This window comes from Episyrphus balteatus, chromosome 3, assembly GCF_945859705.1.
Source record: "Episyrphus balteatus chromosome 3, idEpiBalt1.1, whole genome shotgun sequence".
NCBI lineage: Eukaryota > Metazoa > Arthropoda > Insecta > Diptera > Syrphidae > Episyrphus > Episyrphus balteatus.
In genome coordinates this window covers 73213901-73233499 of record NC_079136.1, presented here as the reverse complement: position 1 = coordinate 73233499, position 19599 = coordinate 73213901, and the positions used below count along the sequence as shown (strand labels likewise).

At 31.2% G+C, this 19599-nt stretch overlaps 2 protein-coding genes across 2 annotated transcripts in view; one reads left to right on the top strand and one right to left on the bottom strand.

Moving 5' to 3' along the window:
* LOC129916539 (RYamide receptor) overlaps positions 1 to 19599 on the top strand; it is a 105673-nt gene that overhangs the window by 8771 nt on the left and 77303 nt on the right. The gene's annotated exons all lie outside the window — the stretch shown is intronic.
* LOC129915084 (uncharacterized) lies at positions 230 to 5343 on the bottom strand. Its single transcript, XM_055994544.1, has 2 exons — positions 1003 to 5343; positions 230 to 922 (listed from the first exon to the last, which is right to left on the bottom strand). Exons 1-2 carry the CDS (start codon positions 5341 to 5343, stop codon positions 230 to 232), a joined length of 5034 nt encoding a protein of 1677 aa, XP_055850519.1.

Below are 19599 nucleotides of genomic sequence, written 5' to 3'. Positions count from 1 at the left end.
GGCCGGATGGGCGCGAAATTTGAATTTTATACCATTTAAAATTAGTTCACAATGATGAAGTTTTTAAACGAATATAATATTTTTAATTCAAATAGTAATTCATTTTTTATATAATTCAAATTCAATTTGTTTTAAAATAAGTTCGTTTGTCGAAACACCGGCCACGTTGAAAGGCTGTAGTCTTCAAGAGTCTTCATCGGGAAGGGGGGCCAGTTTTACGATTGGGCGTCTAAGCACGCCGTTGGACGTTTTGACGTCGGCGACCCTGACCTTGCCGTCCTGCCCTTCGACGACCCCTATAACTCGTCCTGTTTTCCACCGCTGAGGTGGTGAGTTGTCCTCGTGGATAAGGACGAGTTTGCCCACGACGAGATTGGGCTGCTCCAGTACCCACTTGGATCGCACTTGTAGGCCAAGCAGATACTCCCTGGACCACTTCTGCCAGAACTGCTGCTTGAGCCAGCATAGAAGCTGCCATCTTTTCAAGCAGCCCGTTTGCCGTTCCGGCACTGGTTCTGGGGGCAGCGATCGTAAGCTGCTGCCTATTAGCAGATGCGCTGGTGTGAGGGCTTCTCCGTCGTTGGGATCGGCGCTTAGTGGTGCGATTGGCCTTGAATTGAGGATTGCCTCGACCTCGATCACCACGGTGAGCAGCTCTTCGGTTGTAAGGAGTGCGTTGGCCACGGTACGCTGTAACAGCGTTTTCGCCGCTTTGACCGCCGCCTCCCATAGGCCTCCGAAATGCGGTGCCCTGGGCGGTATCAAGGCGAAGCTGAAGCCTTCCTCTGCCGCGTACCGTTGAACGGCTTCTGCGCCTCTCTCCATCTCCTCTTGAATCTCCCTCAAGATCGTCCGAGCTCCGACAAAGTTCGTCCCGTTGTCGCAATACATCGTCTTCGGAATCCCTCGGCGACAGATAAACCTTTTGAGGGCGAGAATAAAACATTCAGACGACAAATTAGAAGCTAATTCAATATGTACAGCTTTGGAGGCGAAACAAACAAAAACGCAAATATAAGTTTTATTCGGCGGCCGGCCACGAATTTTAAGAGTGGTATTTACCGGGCCACAGAAATCTACTCCACATACTAAAAACGGTCGTTGCGCTCGCAATCGATCCGCTGGTAGATTACCCATGATTTGGGTAAGTAATTTCGGTTTGTACTTAAAACAATTAATACATTGCCGCACAACCTTTTGGCAAGCTTCTTTGGCATTTATTAGCCAAATCTTTTCTCGAAGCAATGCCACCATAGCTTGAGGTCCAGCATGGCAATTTTTTCGATGCAAATACGTTAAGTACGTTTTTACAAATGGTGAATTTTTGGTTAACAAAAGTGGGAATTTTGCATCATATTCAATTGGGGCGTTCAAAAGACGACCTCCTACACGAATCAGCGAAAATGAAAATTCGTTGTCTTGAAATTCATGAATAAAAGGGTTGAGTTTTTGAATACTATTTTGAAGCGTTATCTTTCTACGAAGTTTTTCAATTTCTTCTGGGAATTCATAACTTTGAACGATTTCAATTATTCTTAGAAACGCCAAGTTCCTCTCTTTTGCCGTTGGCAATTCTTCAAATATCTTTTCTGTTTTGTTTTTTGATATTTTAAAGAATCGCATTATGTATGCAAACGTAGTAATAAGGTCGGTATATGAGGATTCTTCTTCTATAAAATCTAGAAGTTTAGTTCGAGGTTTTTCTACTGCTATTAGAACCATATTTGTTTTACGTTTTTCTAAGGTTTCATCTTCTGGAGACAACTCAAAATGCGAATTGACCGGCCACGATGATTGTTCGTTCAATAAGAACTGTGGACCTTTGAACCAAATTGACGCACTGATTTCTTCAACATTACAGCCTCTTGACAGAATGTCTGCTGGATTTTGTTTTGTTGGTACATGTCTCCATGATACTTTTTGTGTCCACTCTTGGATGTCGGACACTCGATTTGCTACAAAAGTTGTAAGCGTAGATGGATGTGTTTTTATCCAATGTAAAGTTATTTCGGAATCGGTCCAGAAAATAACTTGTTCGACGTCAAGACTCAACATTGCCTCTACTCTTGTCCATAACTTAGCAAGAGTATGCGCTGCGCAAAGTTCTAATCGAGGGATCGATTTCGTTTTCAAAGGGGCCACCCTAGACTTTGCAGTTAATAGCGTCGACTTGATACCGGCCGTGCTTTGGCTTCGGATGTAAATACAACAACCATAAGCTCTCGTCGAAGCATCGGCAAACCCATGAACTTGAATTTTAGCGTTCAAATGAGTTTCGACAAATCTTGGTAGTTTTATCTCGCCAAGTTGAGATAAATTAGTTTTAAAATTTTGCCAACTGGTATCAAGGCGCAATGGAATCGACTCATCCCAATCAATTTTTGCAATCCAAAGCTCTTGTAATAAGATTTTTGCTTTGGTTAATATGGGGCATAACAAACCAAGAGGATCGAAAAGACGAGCGGAAACTGATAGTATGTTTCTCTTAGTAGCTCGTAGATCATGGAAATTATTGTCCAAATTGAAGCTAAATGTATCTTCTTTGGGGTGCCAACAAATTCCCAGAGTTTTTGTGTAGTCTGAATCATTAAAGTTTATTGATTTTTCAGAACTCTCAGTATTTAGATACTCTGGATGATTTGAGAACCATTTGGCTAATTGAAACCCTCCTTTTGTAAGGATTTCTTGAATCTCGAATTTCATTATTTTAAGTGTTTCGAGATTATCGGCACCAGTTAAGAGATCATCAACGTAAAAATCTCTTCGAATAACATCTGACCCCGTAGGGAAAGAAGACTCGTTAGCATCGCCCAACATCTTTAAACACCGTATCGCTAAAAATGGCGCCGGAGACGTACCATACGTTACAGTGTTTAATCGAAAGATTTGCAGTGGTTGTGAAGGATGCTGCCTCCACACTATGAGCTGGTATTTCGTGTGCTCTTCAGCAACAAGAACTTGCCGGTACATTTTCGTAATATCAGCCGTAATGGCATATTTATGTGTACGAAAACGGAGCAACGTCGAAAATAGCTCCTCTTGAATGGTTGGCCCAACCATCAAGGTGTCATTCAGTGATAGTTGAGTAGATGTTCGACTTGAGGCGTCAAAAACAACTCTCAACTTTGTACTTGTGCTCTGCGGTCGCAAAACACACTGATGTGGAATGAAATAGTGCGGGCCCTTTGGGATTTCATTATTTGTTGGTGACATATGACCCAACGCAATGTATTCTTTCATGAAATCCATATACATGCCTCTCAAAATGCTATCTTTGGATAGCTTTCGCTCAAGTGCGAGAAATCTGCGTTTGGCAGTTTCGAATGATGCTCCAAGCGAATTTGAGGATAATTTGAATGGAAGTTTTACCTCAAAACGACCTGTCGGCAAAAGTTTTGTATTTTCAACAAAGTGCTTTTCACACAATTGTTGTTCTGGAGTGAAATATTTTTTCGTTTCTCCAGGAATTTCTTCCAATAACCAAAGCTTTGGTATCTTTTCGTCTAAATCTGATAAATCTTCAGACTGACATACCAGATTGCAATGCTTGGTATTTTTATTTGTACCCTTGGGGTATTTCCCAGATATTATCCAACCAAGAAGTGTCTTTTGAATAGTTGGAAATTCGGGACCTTGTTTAATTTGACCAACTGACAACAATTCAAAAAATGTGTCTGCTCCAATAAGTAGGTCAATTTTTTGTGGCTTATTGAAATACGGATCAGCTAGTTGAATGTTGGAAGGAATATTCCAATCCAAAGTATTTATTGCTTGATCCGGTTGGTAGGAGGATATTGAGTTCATTACCCAATAATCAGCAGAAAACGAATGATCATTAAGTCTTGATTTTACTTCTGCATGTACTTTTTTATTTACTGTAGTACTTGCCTTTCCAATGCCAAGCAGATTCAGAGGTTTTTCTTCTTTTCGAAGTTTTAATCTTTGGGCTAATTCTTCTGTGATGAAGTTTAATTGAGAGCCAGAATCACGTAATGCTCGAGCTGGCATATATTCTCCAGAACTGCCTTTTATTTGCACGATTGCAGTGGCAAGAATAACTTTATCACTCGAAACAGAAGCATGCATAGCTTGAAAACTTGTTGATGCTTGTGTAGGTGGACTATTAAAAGTTGATTCGTACTGGTGCAGTAATGTGTGATGAGATCGATTGCAAACGCTGCACCGACTCATTTTGCATTTAGAAACTGTGTGTCCTTTTCGAAGGCAGTTAATGCAAATTGGAACACTTTTAGCATATTCGAATCTTTGCTGGACAGGCAATAAAGTAAAATTTTGACACGTAGTTATGTAATGGTCGTTTGATTTGCAATATATGCATTTGGATTTATTTTGTTGCGAGTTTACACAAGCAAATGAAGATCTTTGATTTTTAAAACGACTTGAATCTTGATTAGGTTTGGATTGCTTATCGGAAGACTTGAATTTTGAACTTGAAGCTTCTTCAGCAGAAAGATGCTGATATCTTTTATTAAGAGCTTCTTCACAATCTTTCCATAAAGGAAGAGTGTTGAAATCTAATTGTTCTTCCCATTTTGACTTTGTGATTGCATCCACCTTTGACATAACTAAGTGTATAATGATCGCGTTTGTTATATTCTTTTCATCTCCCAATGAAAGAAGCGAATCATAAATTGCAGAAACTGTATCGATCATGCTTCGCAATGAAGACGCGGATGGTTTGGAAATTTCTTTTAATTCGAAAAGTGTTGAAACATTGTCGAAAAAGATTAAACAATTATTGTCGTAGACTTTCTTTAAACTCGCCAGTGCTTTCGGATAGTTTTGTTCGGTAATTTGGAACGCCTTAACTGTTCCTAAAGCTGCACCAGATAAACAAGAAATTAAATGGTTGAACTTTTCAATATCCGGAAGCATTGGATCGTTGTCTACTAAACTTTCGAAAAGGCTGATGAAATTTTTATACTCAGAGTATTTGCCGCTGAATTTAGGCAAAGACATTTTTGGAAGTCGTGAATGGTGTGGGTTGCTAAAAGAATAGTCAACTGCACTCGACTTTCGTCTTTTGTTGACATGTGAAATTAGTAGTGCTTTTGCACCAACACAAATGTCTTCCAATTCACCGCGGGAATCATCATTTCGATCAATGGATTCTATTTCCGACTGACAATTCATTAATTGGTCAATATATGAATTTAAAATATCTAATCGACATTCTAATTCGATTGGATTTAACGATAAAGTTCTTTCTTCAAGACCCGTTTTAATGCGAATTATATTATTTTTAATTTGTAATCGCTGATGAATTAAATTCTCAAGATCTGCATTCTTTTTTGGTGATGCCTGCCGTTTCTTGCCCGTCATTGTAATTAATTTATTTGCTTAGTAACTTTCGAAAAATAATTTATTTGTTGGAATTAGTTTATCCAAACTATTCAATTTGCACTTAAGTTTCTGAATTTAAAAAATTGGAAAATCTTTAGAAAATTAGTTTATTTCTATATACGAAATTCCTCGAAAATAAAGTTAATTTCAAAAAACTATTTATGTGCAAATTGCCGAAAGTTATTTATTTCAAATCGAAATTGTTTGAAACGAGAAAAAAAAATAAAATATTTTTTATAAATATTTTGCTGAACACACTCTTCGAATAATGAATTTGGAAATTATTTTGTGTCACTGAACACGACCACTGTTGACAGCTGATAACTTAACGAAAGAGAGAGAGTACCAACTGAACGAACTGTCAAACGAGTGAAATGTCAAAACAAATTGTAAACAAATTTCACGAGTTTCGGAATTTTGCAAATTGTTTTATTTTAATTTAATTAAATTGATTAACTCGCAAATTATTGTTGAATTAACAAATCGCGTTTACAATTCTATGAACGTAAAGTTCGAAACAATTGCACAAAGTAATTATGAGTGTGTTTTTGCAAAATAAAATATCGATGTGTACGACGGACGATGACAGCGGCGGCAGCGCGACAGATGGAAATGCAAGATGCAATTTTACTTTTTGATTAATGAATTAAATTTAAGATTATGTAGTGAATTATTATTAGTTTTAACATCACTTTGTTTTTATAAATATATATGATATATTTCAATAAAATTTTAAATAAAAATAAAACCGCACTTTTGTTTGTTTCACCAATATAATATATGTAATATGTATGTGTATATGTGTATTGCAAAGAAAGACAAAAACTGAAAGTTGTGTTGTTGTTTTTAGTATGCAATAAATGTTGCAATTTTTTGCATTCAATTAAATCAATTTATATTGAAGGTTTTGAATGAACAACAACAATGAATTGAAGTTTTAATAAATTACTAAACAATAATGTTGCAATTTTTGCAAACAATTAAATTAAACTTTCAGTTTTTGTTGATACCTCAGTTTCTGTGTCGACTTCCCTTGGGTCCGTATCCTTTGACATTGGGGTGACTTTGGAGCTCCGGGGTATTCCTTTATGGTTGTTGTTGTTTTTGGTGCAGGTTTTTACTGCAGCAATAGATCCTTTTGGGGGTGGTTTTGCCGTATATATTTTTAATGTCTATTTTTTATGCACTCACGCACGACTTCACGATTCCACCGATTTTATTAAATTGAATTGTTTTTTAAATTAAATCACACGCGTATATTTTCAAAGTTATTGAATAATATATATATATATATATATATATGTTATATATAGCACTTCGCGAATTAATTTAAATTGGAACAAACTATTAGTTTTAATTTGTCCCTGCTCGGGCGCCATGAAATTTCTACAAGCTTTTTTGTAGATTAGCTCTTACTTGAGCTCGAAAATAAAAGTTTAAAAAAAAAAGATAAAAATAACGAGAACGTTTTTAAATAAAAAGACGGTGCGTATTGTGCGGTTACTTCGTGTGGAATGGTTTTTTATTGTCTTTTCTTTTTCTTCTTCTTCTTCATTTTTGAAATTGAAATAAATATGGCCGGATGGGCGCGAAATTTGAATTTTATACCATTTAAAATTAGTTCACAATGATGAAGTTTTTAAACGAATATCTTCTTCTTCTTCCTTTTTTCTCGGCGCTGTTATGATCTCGATGTCGAGGGGATCATAACCTTCCCACGTTACTGCTTCACACTAGTGATCCGCCTGTGGGGTTCGCCGGGTTGACCTCAGAAATCGGCGGCAAGCCTCCCGGTTTTGTATTGTTCCGTTTCTGAGGCCAACTGAATGCTGGTGTTTTTGCATTTGCTTGTACCAGGAGTTTTTAGGCCTACCTTTCTTTTTAAACGAATATAATATTTTTAATTCAAATAGTAATTCATTTTTTATATAATTCAAATTCAATTTGTTTTAAAATAAGTTCGTTTGTCGAAACAACAACATATATAATACTGTTGCAAATTAAAGCTTCCATACTTTTTAATTGCATTATCAGGATGCATTTATACCAATAAAACTGCATTTCAATTATAATTTCAGAGCACTTTCATAAAAGCACATGAAAAGTCAGCAAAACACAATTTTTTTTTTCGTTTTGAAGAATCACATTCTATCTATTATTATTTAAATGTTTTACAATTGATCTCTTTTTGTTAAACAAAAATTCTTTTGTTGCTTTGATATAAATTACTTTGAATTTTATGTTTGTTTAACTAAATGTAAACTATATTGTTTTTTTTTTTTGTTTATTCTTCAAAAAAATTTGAACACCAAGGTCATTTCTGCCATGTATATTTTTCTCTATAAAAAATCCATTAGCAAATGTATTAAGTCAAAGATCAAATATTTTTTAATCAATAAGAAATCATTTTTAAAACCCAAACATAAATTTATTTCAATTTTAGAAGTGAATGAATATTTTTTTTTTAAATTGACATTCAAACATTTAAAGATTTCTCAGGAGACCAAGAGAACAGTTTATTTTCTTTTCTTATGAGTTCAAATATTGGAGAAAATGTATTATTGAATATTTTATTATTATGTTTATGAGGGCTGTCAAAAATGTACCTATTTATGTTTTATGTATGTTAAGTTTTGCGGAGCAATAGTTTGCTCTTGTTATGGAATAAAATTTTGAAATTTTGTTTTTATAAATATGTTTTGTAATATTTTTTTTTTTTTAATTGAATACCAATTTTTTTTTATTTTATTTTTTTTTTTGAAAATTTCTATGTATAAAAAACTGCAATCGTGCAATTTATTAAAAAAAACTCAGTTTATTATTTGCAATTTTTCTGTTTGCTTGATTAAATTTGTCATATTACTTCCATTCCATTACTGTTGAATAAATCTAAATTAATTATTTATTGCAATACATTAGCCTTAATTACAAGAAGGTTCATATTAATTTTTAATTAGAATACCTAGTTAAATTTCTGAAATCATTTAAAATCAATTTGTACACTTAATTAATCAATAAAAGAAATATTACAAAAAGAAATATTCATCAAAGACAGCTTTAAACTAATTAAAGGGACAAATTTAATCGCGTTGGTATATTTGTGGTACCCTGGCCATTACATCTCAACTCAAGTCCCAAAAAAAAAAAAAATACATTTTCCTAATGGACAGTTAACTACAAAATAAAGTGCTTTACAAATTTTGTTGACACCCTATTTCTCGCTGATGATGCCAATTATTTATGTAGGCATATTAATAATACAATTAAATTAGTGAGAGAGCGCTTTGGCAGCATTAGGATAGGACTTCTTCAGACAAAAAATCGTTTATTGAAATTAGAAATGAAAATTAGCATGGATTTTTTTAATGCGTTTTTTAATGGTGTTGGTGGACTGATAGATATAGTCTTTCTCTTTCAAATTTGAAACAAAATTAATCGAAATAATTTCAAATATGCCGAGACACTAACCAAATTATATGAACACAATCTATGTAACTCTGAATGAGTAAATTGATGTAAAGTACCTGCTGGCCATATCTCCTTTAGAGTTGGGGTGCGAACATTTTGAATTTGTATTTCGAGTAGGTATTCAATATAAAAATCAATTGTTGTTCCTTAAATTGTTCTACCGGTTTGGATAATTCTTTTTGTTTTCTGTTTTTCTGAATAAGAGTTGGTTAAGCAAGTTCGAAAACCCTTAAAGAAAAAACCCAAGGTGAAGAAATCAAATTTTTGTTTTTTGGAAGAAAGCATCACTTCAATGTATCCAAACAGTACAATTTTGACCATCATTTTCTTCTCAATTAATTTGTTGCAATTGTCATGGAATAAGGTAAACTCAATTAACTGATGAAATACTCGATGTTGTCAAAGTTGTTATTCACATAATTTGCACTTTATCCACGTGCACTGTGGTGTATGGACCAAAATACTATTTAGTGAATAAAAAGTTGTCTCTTTGGACAGTGAATTATGAAAAAAAATATGGAAATTTTTAACAATATATTTTCATATATTTTAGTTGACATAGAATAATAATAATTTAATCTATTGTAAAGTAACATTTGCACCGATGTTTTGAATGATATTTCTATATTTATGACAGTTTAAACACAAAGTGATCAAAACCAAACAACTGCGTTACTTTACTGCAAATTTCAGTTTTATTTCTATTATAATTAAGCTCTCTGATATTTCTATTTGAAACTATAGGAACAACGTTAGTCTCCTATAAAGTTATGTAGCTACTAATACAGTAGCTACATATCGTCGGCTTAGAGTGTAAACCTGCTAACTGCTGACAAAATTGTTAAAAAATAAAATATTTGTAAATGTTTGAGTTAATTCAAGCCAGCATAAAGTTATTTCTTAGATTTCATACTATTAAATGTAAAAGACTTGATAAGATTTGAAAGCTTTTTGTATTTTTAATCAATTTTTGAAATCATTTTTATGTGGTATTAGCAGGTGGGAGTTAGCAGGTTTACACTCTAAGCCGACGATATGTAGTAGCTAATGAATGTTCAAATACAATTTGCTTTTTCAATTTTTTTCTACTTTGACATCGATTTGGGACCTATACTCTTCCACTAAATCCTATTATTTTCAATTCATATTTATAAATAAATTGTACAAAATTTCTTTGGAAAATTGGTTGAAAGAAAAAAAACAGATTGGTTGACAGTTGTTGATCACTAGACTTTGCTCCTTAATGGGGTGTCCCATCGTACCACAATATTTATTTTTACTTGCGATATAGGTACTATAGGGCAAGTTTAGGATTTGTAAAAAAAAATCGAACTCGAGATAACAATTTTACGTGAAATTACGATGATGGAGAATGCCAAAAAAGTGGGTCCGGCAATTCTGTCTGTCTGTCTGTCTGTCTGTCTGGTCTCTATCTGGAGCTGGAGCCTAAACGAGTGAAGTGATTTTCTTCAAACTTGGTATTTAGCAGTTTTGGGTGATTCTCTAGAGGGGAAATTGGAATTTTATTTTTATGACCGAAACCAACGGTACCTGCCATATAACGGAAATAGAAAAGTTAATTTTTTTCAAAAACGGCTCTAACGATATTGATTAAAATTTTTGTGTAGAGTATTATACACATAAGAGCCAATTTTTGAAATAAAAAAAAATATTTTTTGTACCGTTATTAACGGTACCTGTCATAGAACGGTTTTTTTGATTTATGAATAACTCGTACAAGACTAATCCGCTTTCAACGAAAATTTTTATACAAGAGCGTTTAAGTAAAAATAATATTAAAATTTAGGAAAATTTTCAAAAAACACACTTTTGGATTTTTAAAAAATATTTCAAAAAATTTTTTCTAAAAATCAATGTTTTGAAAACGGTTTGACGAAAAATCTTTAAATTTCGTTTTTATGTGTAAATTAGTTATTTCTTCAAAATGGCATACCAACTTTTTTTTTGAAAAATGTTAATATATTTTTATTTATAAAAAATTATTTTTTTAAAAAACGGCTTCTACAATTTTCAAAATTTTTTTTCTAAAAGTACCTTTTTATACAAGAAATAAAATGGCATACTTGGTTTTTTGTAAAAGATCATTTAAAACGGTGTTTAATTAATTATAAAAACATATTTAATTTTTTTATTACCCACTACTTTTGAAATTTCTTCAAAATATCAAATTTTTAAATTTCTTGAATAAAAACAAAAAGATTTAACATTAGAGTTACTTTAAGCATAAGAGCAAGTACGTGCAACCCCAGTCGTGCAATTTATTTATTTTAGCTATCGTGAATATTGAATAATACTGTAGCTGGCTCAATCGATCAAATTGGTATTTTTGTATTTTGTAATAAATCCTCTTAAATAAATAATCGAACTTTAACATATTTACCTGAATAGTTTTACATCTTTTCGAAAACTAGAAACTTGGCACAGAAAATTTGAAGCGAGCTCCTTCCGAAACGTAATCCCGGCTACGGCCCTGCTAGAAATTAATATGTTATTTATTAGTTTAAATGAAAACTACATAGGTACTTCGGTAGATCAGATACACAAATAAATTATAACTCAATTAAGCCAAGGAGTTGATTTCAGAAAATGTGCGCGTGTGCACGTTTATAAACGTTAATACTTTCGCAAATCCAAATACATTTCTAAGATTTTAAAGGTAGGTGTTCTACTTAAAAGAAAAAGATAAAAACAATAAATAAACACCCGCATTCGAACATCTTAGATGGCTCCGTTATTAATGACATCTAGGCGAATGAAGCATTTTCAATACGTTAACAACTGAGCAAGACAAACAAGATGCTGCTGGTGTTATAAATTATTTACTCTATTGATTTATTAATAAATTTGTTAGCAGAGCAGATACTCAATTGTATCCATATAAATTGGAGAAGTATTTTTTGTATAAAGTATAAACACTATCACTTTCAGGTAATGATAATGTTTATAAGAAGTGTGTTTACAAGTTCTTTAAATTTGTTTTAATGAATATCATATCACACAGGTGTATACTTTGAATTGTTATTATGTATTAAACTTGAGCAAAAATGTCAATCATATTTTACAGTAGTCCCTCGATAATGTGAACTAATTAAAACAAGGCGTTTTCGGATTTTAGAAGGATTCACATTACTGGAACTATTTCTAATTCTCATTAAACTGATTAAAACAATATTTATAAGCAATGAATGTAACACACACAAATTTTTTGGGGTTAAATTTAAGCATTTATTGAAAAAAAATTTTAATACAAGTAATTATACGAGTATACTCCATTTCAAAACATCAAAAAAAAAGTCATCGCATTCAATATATCTTAAGATTTATCTAGAACAATAACAGTTGTCTATTACTCAGGATTATAAAAAAATTGCGTGCACGAACAAGAAAAACACACAAGCTTTTACAAAAGAAATTCACATTACAGAGTCTAAAAATTTTCAAAGTTCACATTATAGAGATGACAATGTAAATTTTTGGCGATTCACATTTTAGAGAAATTCGCATTATCGGTAATTCACATTATCGAGGGACTACTGTAGTATGTCAGAAGTACTTTTTAATAAACATTTTTTTATGAAATAACTTCAGAATCTGTCGGTCGAGTCATAAATGGGTGATTTTACAAACGATGTAAACAAATTGGTATGATCTCGAAAACAGGCAGAAAGCATTAAGACTAAAGGTAGGCGAGTTAAAAAAAATACATTTCAAAGTAAAATAGCTGTTAAATTATTGCAGTTGTGCAAATGGTGGGTTTTGGTTTGTGTACTGACAATTTATCAAACACCAAAATCAAAATTCAGTTTGAATGTTTTCCCCCTCTTTCTATAATTCTCTACACAACGAGACTTGTTGTTTATGTATTGAGCAAACAATTTTGATAGGTAGTTGAAATCTCTACCACTTTTTGATACATTTTTCAATTTAAGTGACAGAAAAAAAGCTATGACCATTAGAACGCCTAATTTTGTTTAAAGAAAATGCATTGTAACTTTCAAACAGTAGCAATTAGCCAAAATAGTACTTGACATATTTGGAAGATTATAACTTTGGAATACTATAACTTTTGAATTTAATGAACAGATTAATTTTTTTCACTAACTTTCTAACGTCACAACCGTTACATCTTATTTTAAGATATTTACAGACAGCAAAATAGTTAGAACACTTTTAAAATGAAAAACAATCAAAATAAAAAAGCTTAATTTGGCGAATAGTTAAATACATAAGAATGAAATCAAATCATGCCAAAACCCCTCCGTGGAATTACCTCTTTCTCTCATAGACAGTATGTTTCGCAAAATTATTTTCAATTTGAAATAATCATTTTTATCAAAAAACAAAACCGACTCTTTTATGGTTTTTCTAATAGTTTCTATGACCGGAACTGAACGAAATTGAAATGGGACCATACTGCAGGCAACAGCTTTCCAATACAAAAAAAATATCAAAATCGGTTCACTCAGTCCAAAGTTATGAGGTAACAAACATAAAAAAAAAAACATGTGTGCAATTCACACGTGGTAGAAGTGAAACCTTAAAAATTATTTTTCTTGCATAAAATAAAAATCGAAAAAATTTACCTTTTTTTTTATTCCATCACCTTTAAATCCATATCTTTTATATGACAACCTATTAAATTAAAAAAAATAATAAATTTTAAGTAATCTAAAAGCTTATTATTTCACCTTTTATTTGACTTTTCAATCATGTTTCTACCATGCTTACAAAATATGTAGTAAGAATTTTTTAAAATCAAACATCTCGAAATTCAAAACTGAGATTACGGTACTTCCTACACTGGTGGCTGGTCATCGGCAACAGATCTCCACAGGTGTTTTGAGGTATTTTTAAATTTTTTTCAATTTAAGATTGTGTAACTTGTAGAGCACGTAACGTTATGTGTGATATATCAAATAAAAGGTTATGTTATCAGCATGCGTATTAAAGTTAAAACAAACTTGTATGTGCACTAGATCAAAAGATATAACGTGTGTTGGAAAAGAACATCTTTTTACCGTTATCTCCGAATTTTGAATATGAAATTAATTGAAATTTTGTACAATTATAATTTATTTAATTACCTATCTACAGTACAAATTTCATTCGTCGTGTCGCGTTTTCGTTTCATCTTGTTTCAAATCACTACGATACTAAAGAAGTTTTCACTTCAAAAAAATACAGACGAATTGAATATCTCTTCCTTTTTGAAAGTCGGTAACAAAAATTCAAAACAAATGCACGACTCGGTCTCGCCTACTTGCTTCTTATACAAATGTATGCATATATGTATATTATACATTTTGTAAATAATGTATAGGTACTTGTATGAGAAACAAAGAAAGACAAGACGTTTAGTGTGCTTTTCTTAGTATCTTCTTTCATTTAGTACCTCATGTCTTAAATGAGAAAGAATTAGTCACTGTGGTGTATGAGTACTATTTTTTTCCTTAGTAAAACTTTAATAGTTAATACAAAACTTTTATCACCAAGTTACTATTTTTGGTTTCCAAAAAAAAAACTTTTAAAAAATGGTTGTTATTTTTTTATTGGAAAACTCTTTTACTGATTTTTTAACTTTTTAATTTAAAGGCAGTAAGTATGTATTTCTAGACCAAAAAAACTAATTTTAAGGAGATTGCATAAAAATTAAGTCAGAAAACTGAAAAAGAAACTTGAACTTTGACGTTTTATTTTAAAAAGCAGTTATGTTCTGGGAAAAGTTGGGTGCCCTGATAAAAATCTTTTGGTGTTAAAAGTAGATAAATTTGGCAAAAAATAATCTCCTAATATCCGCAATTGTGTTCGCAATTTTAGTCGATCCACTGTGCCGCATACCGCCATACAAGACCAAACATTTACGCAAACTGAAATTTGTGTTCAGAATTAACTCTCTTGAAAAATTCATCCAAACTTTGCTGATGTCAGACAACTTTTTTGAATCCTCATTGAGTGAGCTATAAAGTATTTTCAAACAAATGTACTTTTAAAGCAGTCAGTAATAATTTAACTCTTACATTTTGACCATTTATACCATATACCAATGGGCTATAAAATGTTCGTTTTTTCCCAACAGTTGTAAAAGGATTATTGACAAAAGTAGAGCCAAAGCGGTGCAAAACACTCAGAGTGGTGAATAATTGCAAAACTCGTAATAAAGAAATGCATCTTACATTAGCCATTCATACTCATTAGAATTGTTAAGGTTTTATCGATTCGTGCATTCTAATTACACGCACATTTGATTAGAGTGGCAGGCCTCTCGGCCTTCGTTCTTCGTTTGTTGTCGGCATTACAAATTCATTTATAGGATAGCTCCTCGTCGTCACACTCTTCACGTTAGACAAAACAATTCACAACAATCCTTGGTCCCAAAGGAAAAAATCGAGCTGTTTTTTTTATTTATTTATTGTAGCAGGGAATTAATGTTGCAATTAATGTTTTCTTTTTTTTTGCGTAATCAATTACTTTTAACAACACAGCCAGAACATTTATTCTAATTCCAAATTGTAGAAATTTTTAATTTTTACTTTGTATTTGAAGTACCACGCCACCGTTCTAACTTTCATCAAAAATTCAGCGACTACATAACCAAAGAACTGCATAATTTTAAAAGATCCACTTAACATTTAAAAATTAAAAAAATATCAATTACTTTTTATTTCTGTCTGGGCTATTCTTAATATGATTGTCTTCAAAACATTCTATTATCAGCTAACTGTTCCTTTTTGTGAAAAAATCCTTGTTGTAGAAAGAATCCTTAAAAGCTAAACCACAATTCAAGTGTTTCAAATTAAAGAAGCCAGTTTTTTTTTTCTATTTTCGTTTGTATGCTAACATGTTAATATTAAATAAATGTAAACATGTGTATTTTTTAGAAAACATGTAGATTCCATGAAAGCTCAATGTTTGTCATAAAGACCTACAAATAAAGAAAGAAGGGTAGAAATGTCAACCAATGTGAAAAATTCGTGAAATAAAATAAAATAATATTGTTTCACCGCAACAGAAAAACACTTGAATAGAATAAAGATAATCACAAAACCTTACCTAAAGTGCTGAATATAAACATTTGTGGCTTAAATGTTGTTTAAAATCTCCCCCAAGTGAATTTATAACATTTTTGTATATCGTGAAGACCTGCAGATTCGCACAATATAAACATTTATTTTTTGTGTTGTTGTTCAGTGAAAGCTTTTAAAAATTATCACTTTCTTTTAGAGGTTTTATGGCTTTAAATTATGTAAATAGTTGAACATCAAGGATGTTTTTTTTTGTTTTTTATTAATCTAAGGACATAAATTACTAAAGAGGAAGTGTGAAATTATTCTATTTTGTCGCCAGAAATATGAATTATGACACTTGAAAACATTACAACGTCTTTAAATTTGCACATTATGATGTTATTTTAATGTCGTAATTTCCATAGCGATAATTTACAAATCAAACATGTTCTAACTTAAATTTTTTTTTAAGTTTAAAAGTTAGTTGGAAGCAAAAGAACTAGAAGACTACACAAACTACAAATGCATGTTCATTATCCTTATTCAAATTAGCTGCATTATTTAAAACTCTAAATAAATGTTTTATTGAGTTTGACCTTCAAATACATAGTAAGCACATGTTTAAAGCGATTTCATTGTAAACAAAAAAACAAAAAAATTCAATTAAATTTAACAACAAGGAAAATTCGGCCGAATCGTTGTTCGTGTTACAATAATAAAAGGAAAAAAAAAATGCTGCCTCTACGTACTCGAAATTCCAAAATTCATTGCGTGCGACGACAGTGATTTTAGAAGTGATGGTGGTTCATTTAATGCACGCTCCTATATCAACCTACTTTATTTTTTGTTTTTAGTGCCTAAAAGTACTCATAACGTCGAGAATGTGTTAAGGTTTAATTAAGTTTTTTTTTTCGAGTATGAGTAGAGTACTCCATGAGGAGTAACTGAAGAAGATGGTATCAACCAAGAGTTCAAATAAAGCTATTACAATATAAAAAGAGAGCAGTAAAACTTTGCTTGTTATTATTATTACCGCTTTGGATAAACAAAAAATTTAGATGTCCCACGTGTGTTAATATGTTGGTGACCTAGATATTTTTATGTCAAATTTTATAAGTACAAAACTTATGTTGTATTATATTTTTTATTTAATTCAAAAGCTAATGAATCGTTATTAATATTATTAATATTCTTACAAGCTGGCTCTATATAAATTTTAAAGAAATTTTTTGATGTTGGGGAAGAGCCGACATTTAGGGCAAAATTTTGTTAAAGGAAAACATTTTTTTTTTGTTAATTGACTTTTTTGAGAAAAAATAAAAATGCGGTTTTATTGCAATTGCTTTGAATATTACGTTTTCAAAGTTTAATCAAAATCGTTAGAGACATTTTCGAGTAATTTGTTATAATTTGAAAAATTTGTAGGTACACTTTCTAAGCGAGATGTAAAAAAAACTTTCAAAATTCTATGAAAATCAACTGTACCAAATTTGAAGAAAATCCGTCTACCCACTTTTTCGGACTTCTCCATCATCGTAATATTATTTTTGATCAAAACTTCAAATTTTTTTCGACACGAAACCAATACTTGCTCTGTAGAGCAGTTAAAAAAATTGGATTGAAAAAAAAATTAAAACGGTTTTATTTAATTTTTTTTTTCAAAAAAATATTTATAAAAACATTAGTTTTTTTAAAAAATGGCTGCACGATTAGATATTTTCTCCTAAAAATGCATCTGAATAAAAGAAATTAAATTAAATCGCATGCATAGTTTCGGCGTTGAATTTCATTTAAGATGTTATAGTTTTTCTTTTGAAAAACAAATTTTATGTTTTTTTTATACATACATATATGTTCATTAGTAAATTTAATAAATAACAAGTCCCAAAGTTTAAGCAACTTGGACCCTTAGAGCAAGTTCGTGCGATCCAGTTGTGTATTTATTTGGAAACGGTTTTATGAATTTTTAATAATTAAATTTTTTGACTGTATTTTCCAAAATGACTTACAACTTTTTTTTTTTGAAAAATGCTATACAATTTTTATACACATTTTTTTTAAAAATCAAGTTTAATTTTGTTTCTAAAAAAATTTTTTATACAAGTGTTCAAAACCATTTGAAAAGGGACATAATTATTACAAAAACTAATTTTATATATTTATTTAATTTCTTAAAAATCAAATTATAATTATTACTTATTCCATACTTTTTTCGAAAAAGCTTTAACAAACAAGTAAAAGCTGCTTTTATCATAAGAGCAAGTACGTGTGACCCATTGTTACAATTTTGTTCTTATTCTCTGACATCTTTTTTTATAAGCGACTATAAAATTGAAAATATTTAAAAAGTGAAAAGAATTTAACACTTTAACACTTTTTTTAAAAACATTTTATAAAATTGGAGCAAAGTAACTCCAGTTTACGGTAATTCATTATCTTATATTTTCTATAACATTTTTTTTTGTACCGTGAATGCATTTTGGTGTAAAAGGCTGCTGCTGCTGCCGTTAACGATGGATACAATAAAATATATTTCATAGCTTTACACCTTGTCTACCTACTTCCTGAATTATAATAATTTTAAAATCAATAAAGGAAGTAATTAACATCGACAAGAATATATGATTACCGTCCTCAAAGAAATTGATGATTATCGCATCATAAAAATGTCTTCTACCATCACCGACCGTATCACGAGACATGCGGACATAAGTGATGGATGAAAGTATACTACAAGGATTCACATTTTTCAACTGTAGACGTATGTAAATTTTGTTTTTGAAATTGGTTTTTTAAATGATAAAAGTTTTTTAATGTTGCAAAACTTGAAAACAATATCAATTTATAATTAACATAAAACCACATTATGTATGTACAGTACATTGTACATTTAAGAGCAGTGGCGTAGTTAGTGTTTTTTGTGTCTTATTGTTTCGCATTATGGTAGTATTGAAATAAGGCCGGACTTCTATAGACAAGAAAAACAATTTTTTCTTAAATTTGTAACGTTTTTACCCTTGTTTGAATTAATAGCTTTCTCAATAGATTTTCACAACTTAGAAGAAAAATTTACCCAATTATTTTACTTCAACATATTCTTGCTTCACAGCTTAGATATCCATTTTCTCTTTTTATTTTCTTAATTAATTATATACAAAACTTATATCAAGAGTATACGTAAAACAATGCAAATTAATTATATTTCTCTGTGCACCGCCCGGCAGCGTCGTCGTTACTATCCTTGTCACATCATTGTCGTTGTACAGGATTCGCTGTTGTAGGTTGTAGTAGATGAATGTATTTCCTGAAAGAATCTGCAAGTAACAGCTTAACCATTTTGTGATCAACCACAATTGGAACAATCTACTTTTGTTCGGCTTGGAGTTTTGTGGCTTTTGGTTACGAATCAGAAGAGAGACACAACCGCACGAAAGAGAAAAATGCTATTAAAAATGTAATTTATTATCTTCATTTGCTCTCTGGCAACTGATATACAAATTAAATACATATACAATACCTATATAGTGATTTGTTGCTTTGAGTTTCATTGGTTTCATGAACAAATTTGCTGTTTTTCATACGCCACAGTGTACAAAGTATATAATGTGAATAACAACTTTGGTCTAGATACATACAAACCCTAATAAAAATTAAATAAACAATTGCACTCAATAATTGAACAAAATGTTTATGCTCTTGCTATCAGTGTTAATAAATAATCAGAAAAACAAAATCTTAAAAA

Coding starts and splice junctions, on each gene's coding strand:
- LOC129915084 (XM_055994544.1), bottom strand. CDS start 5,343: ATGACGGGCAAGAAACGGCAGGCATCACCAAAAAAGAATGCAGATCTT. Junction 923..1,002: donor AAACTTATATTTGCGTTTTT/GTTTGTTTCGCC, acceptor CGCCCTCAAAAG/GTTTATCTGTCGCCGAGGGA.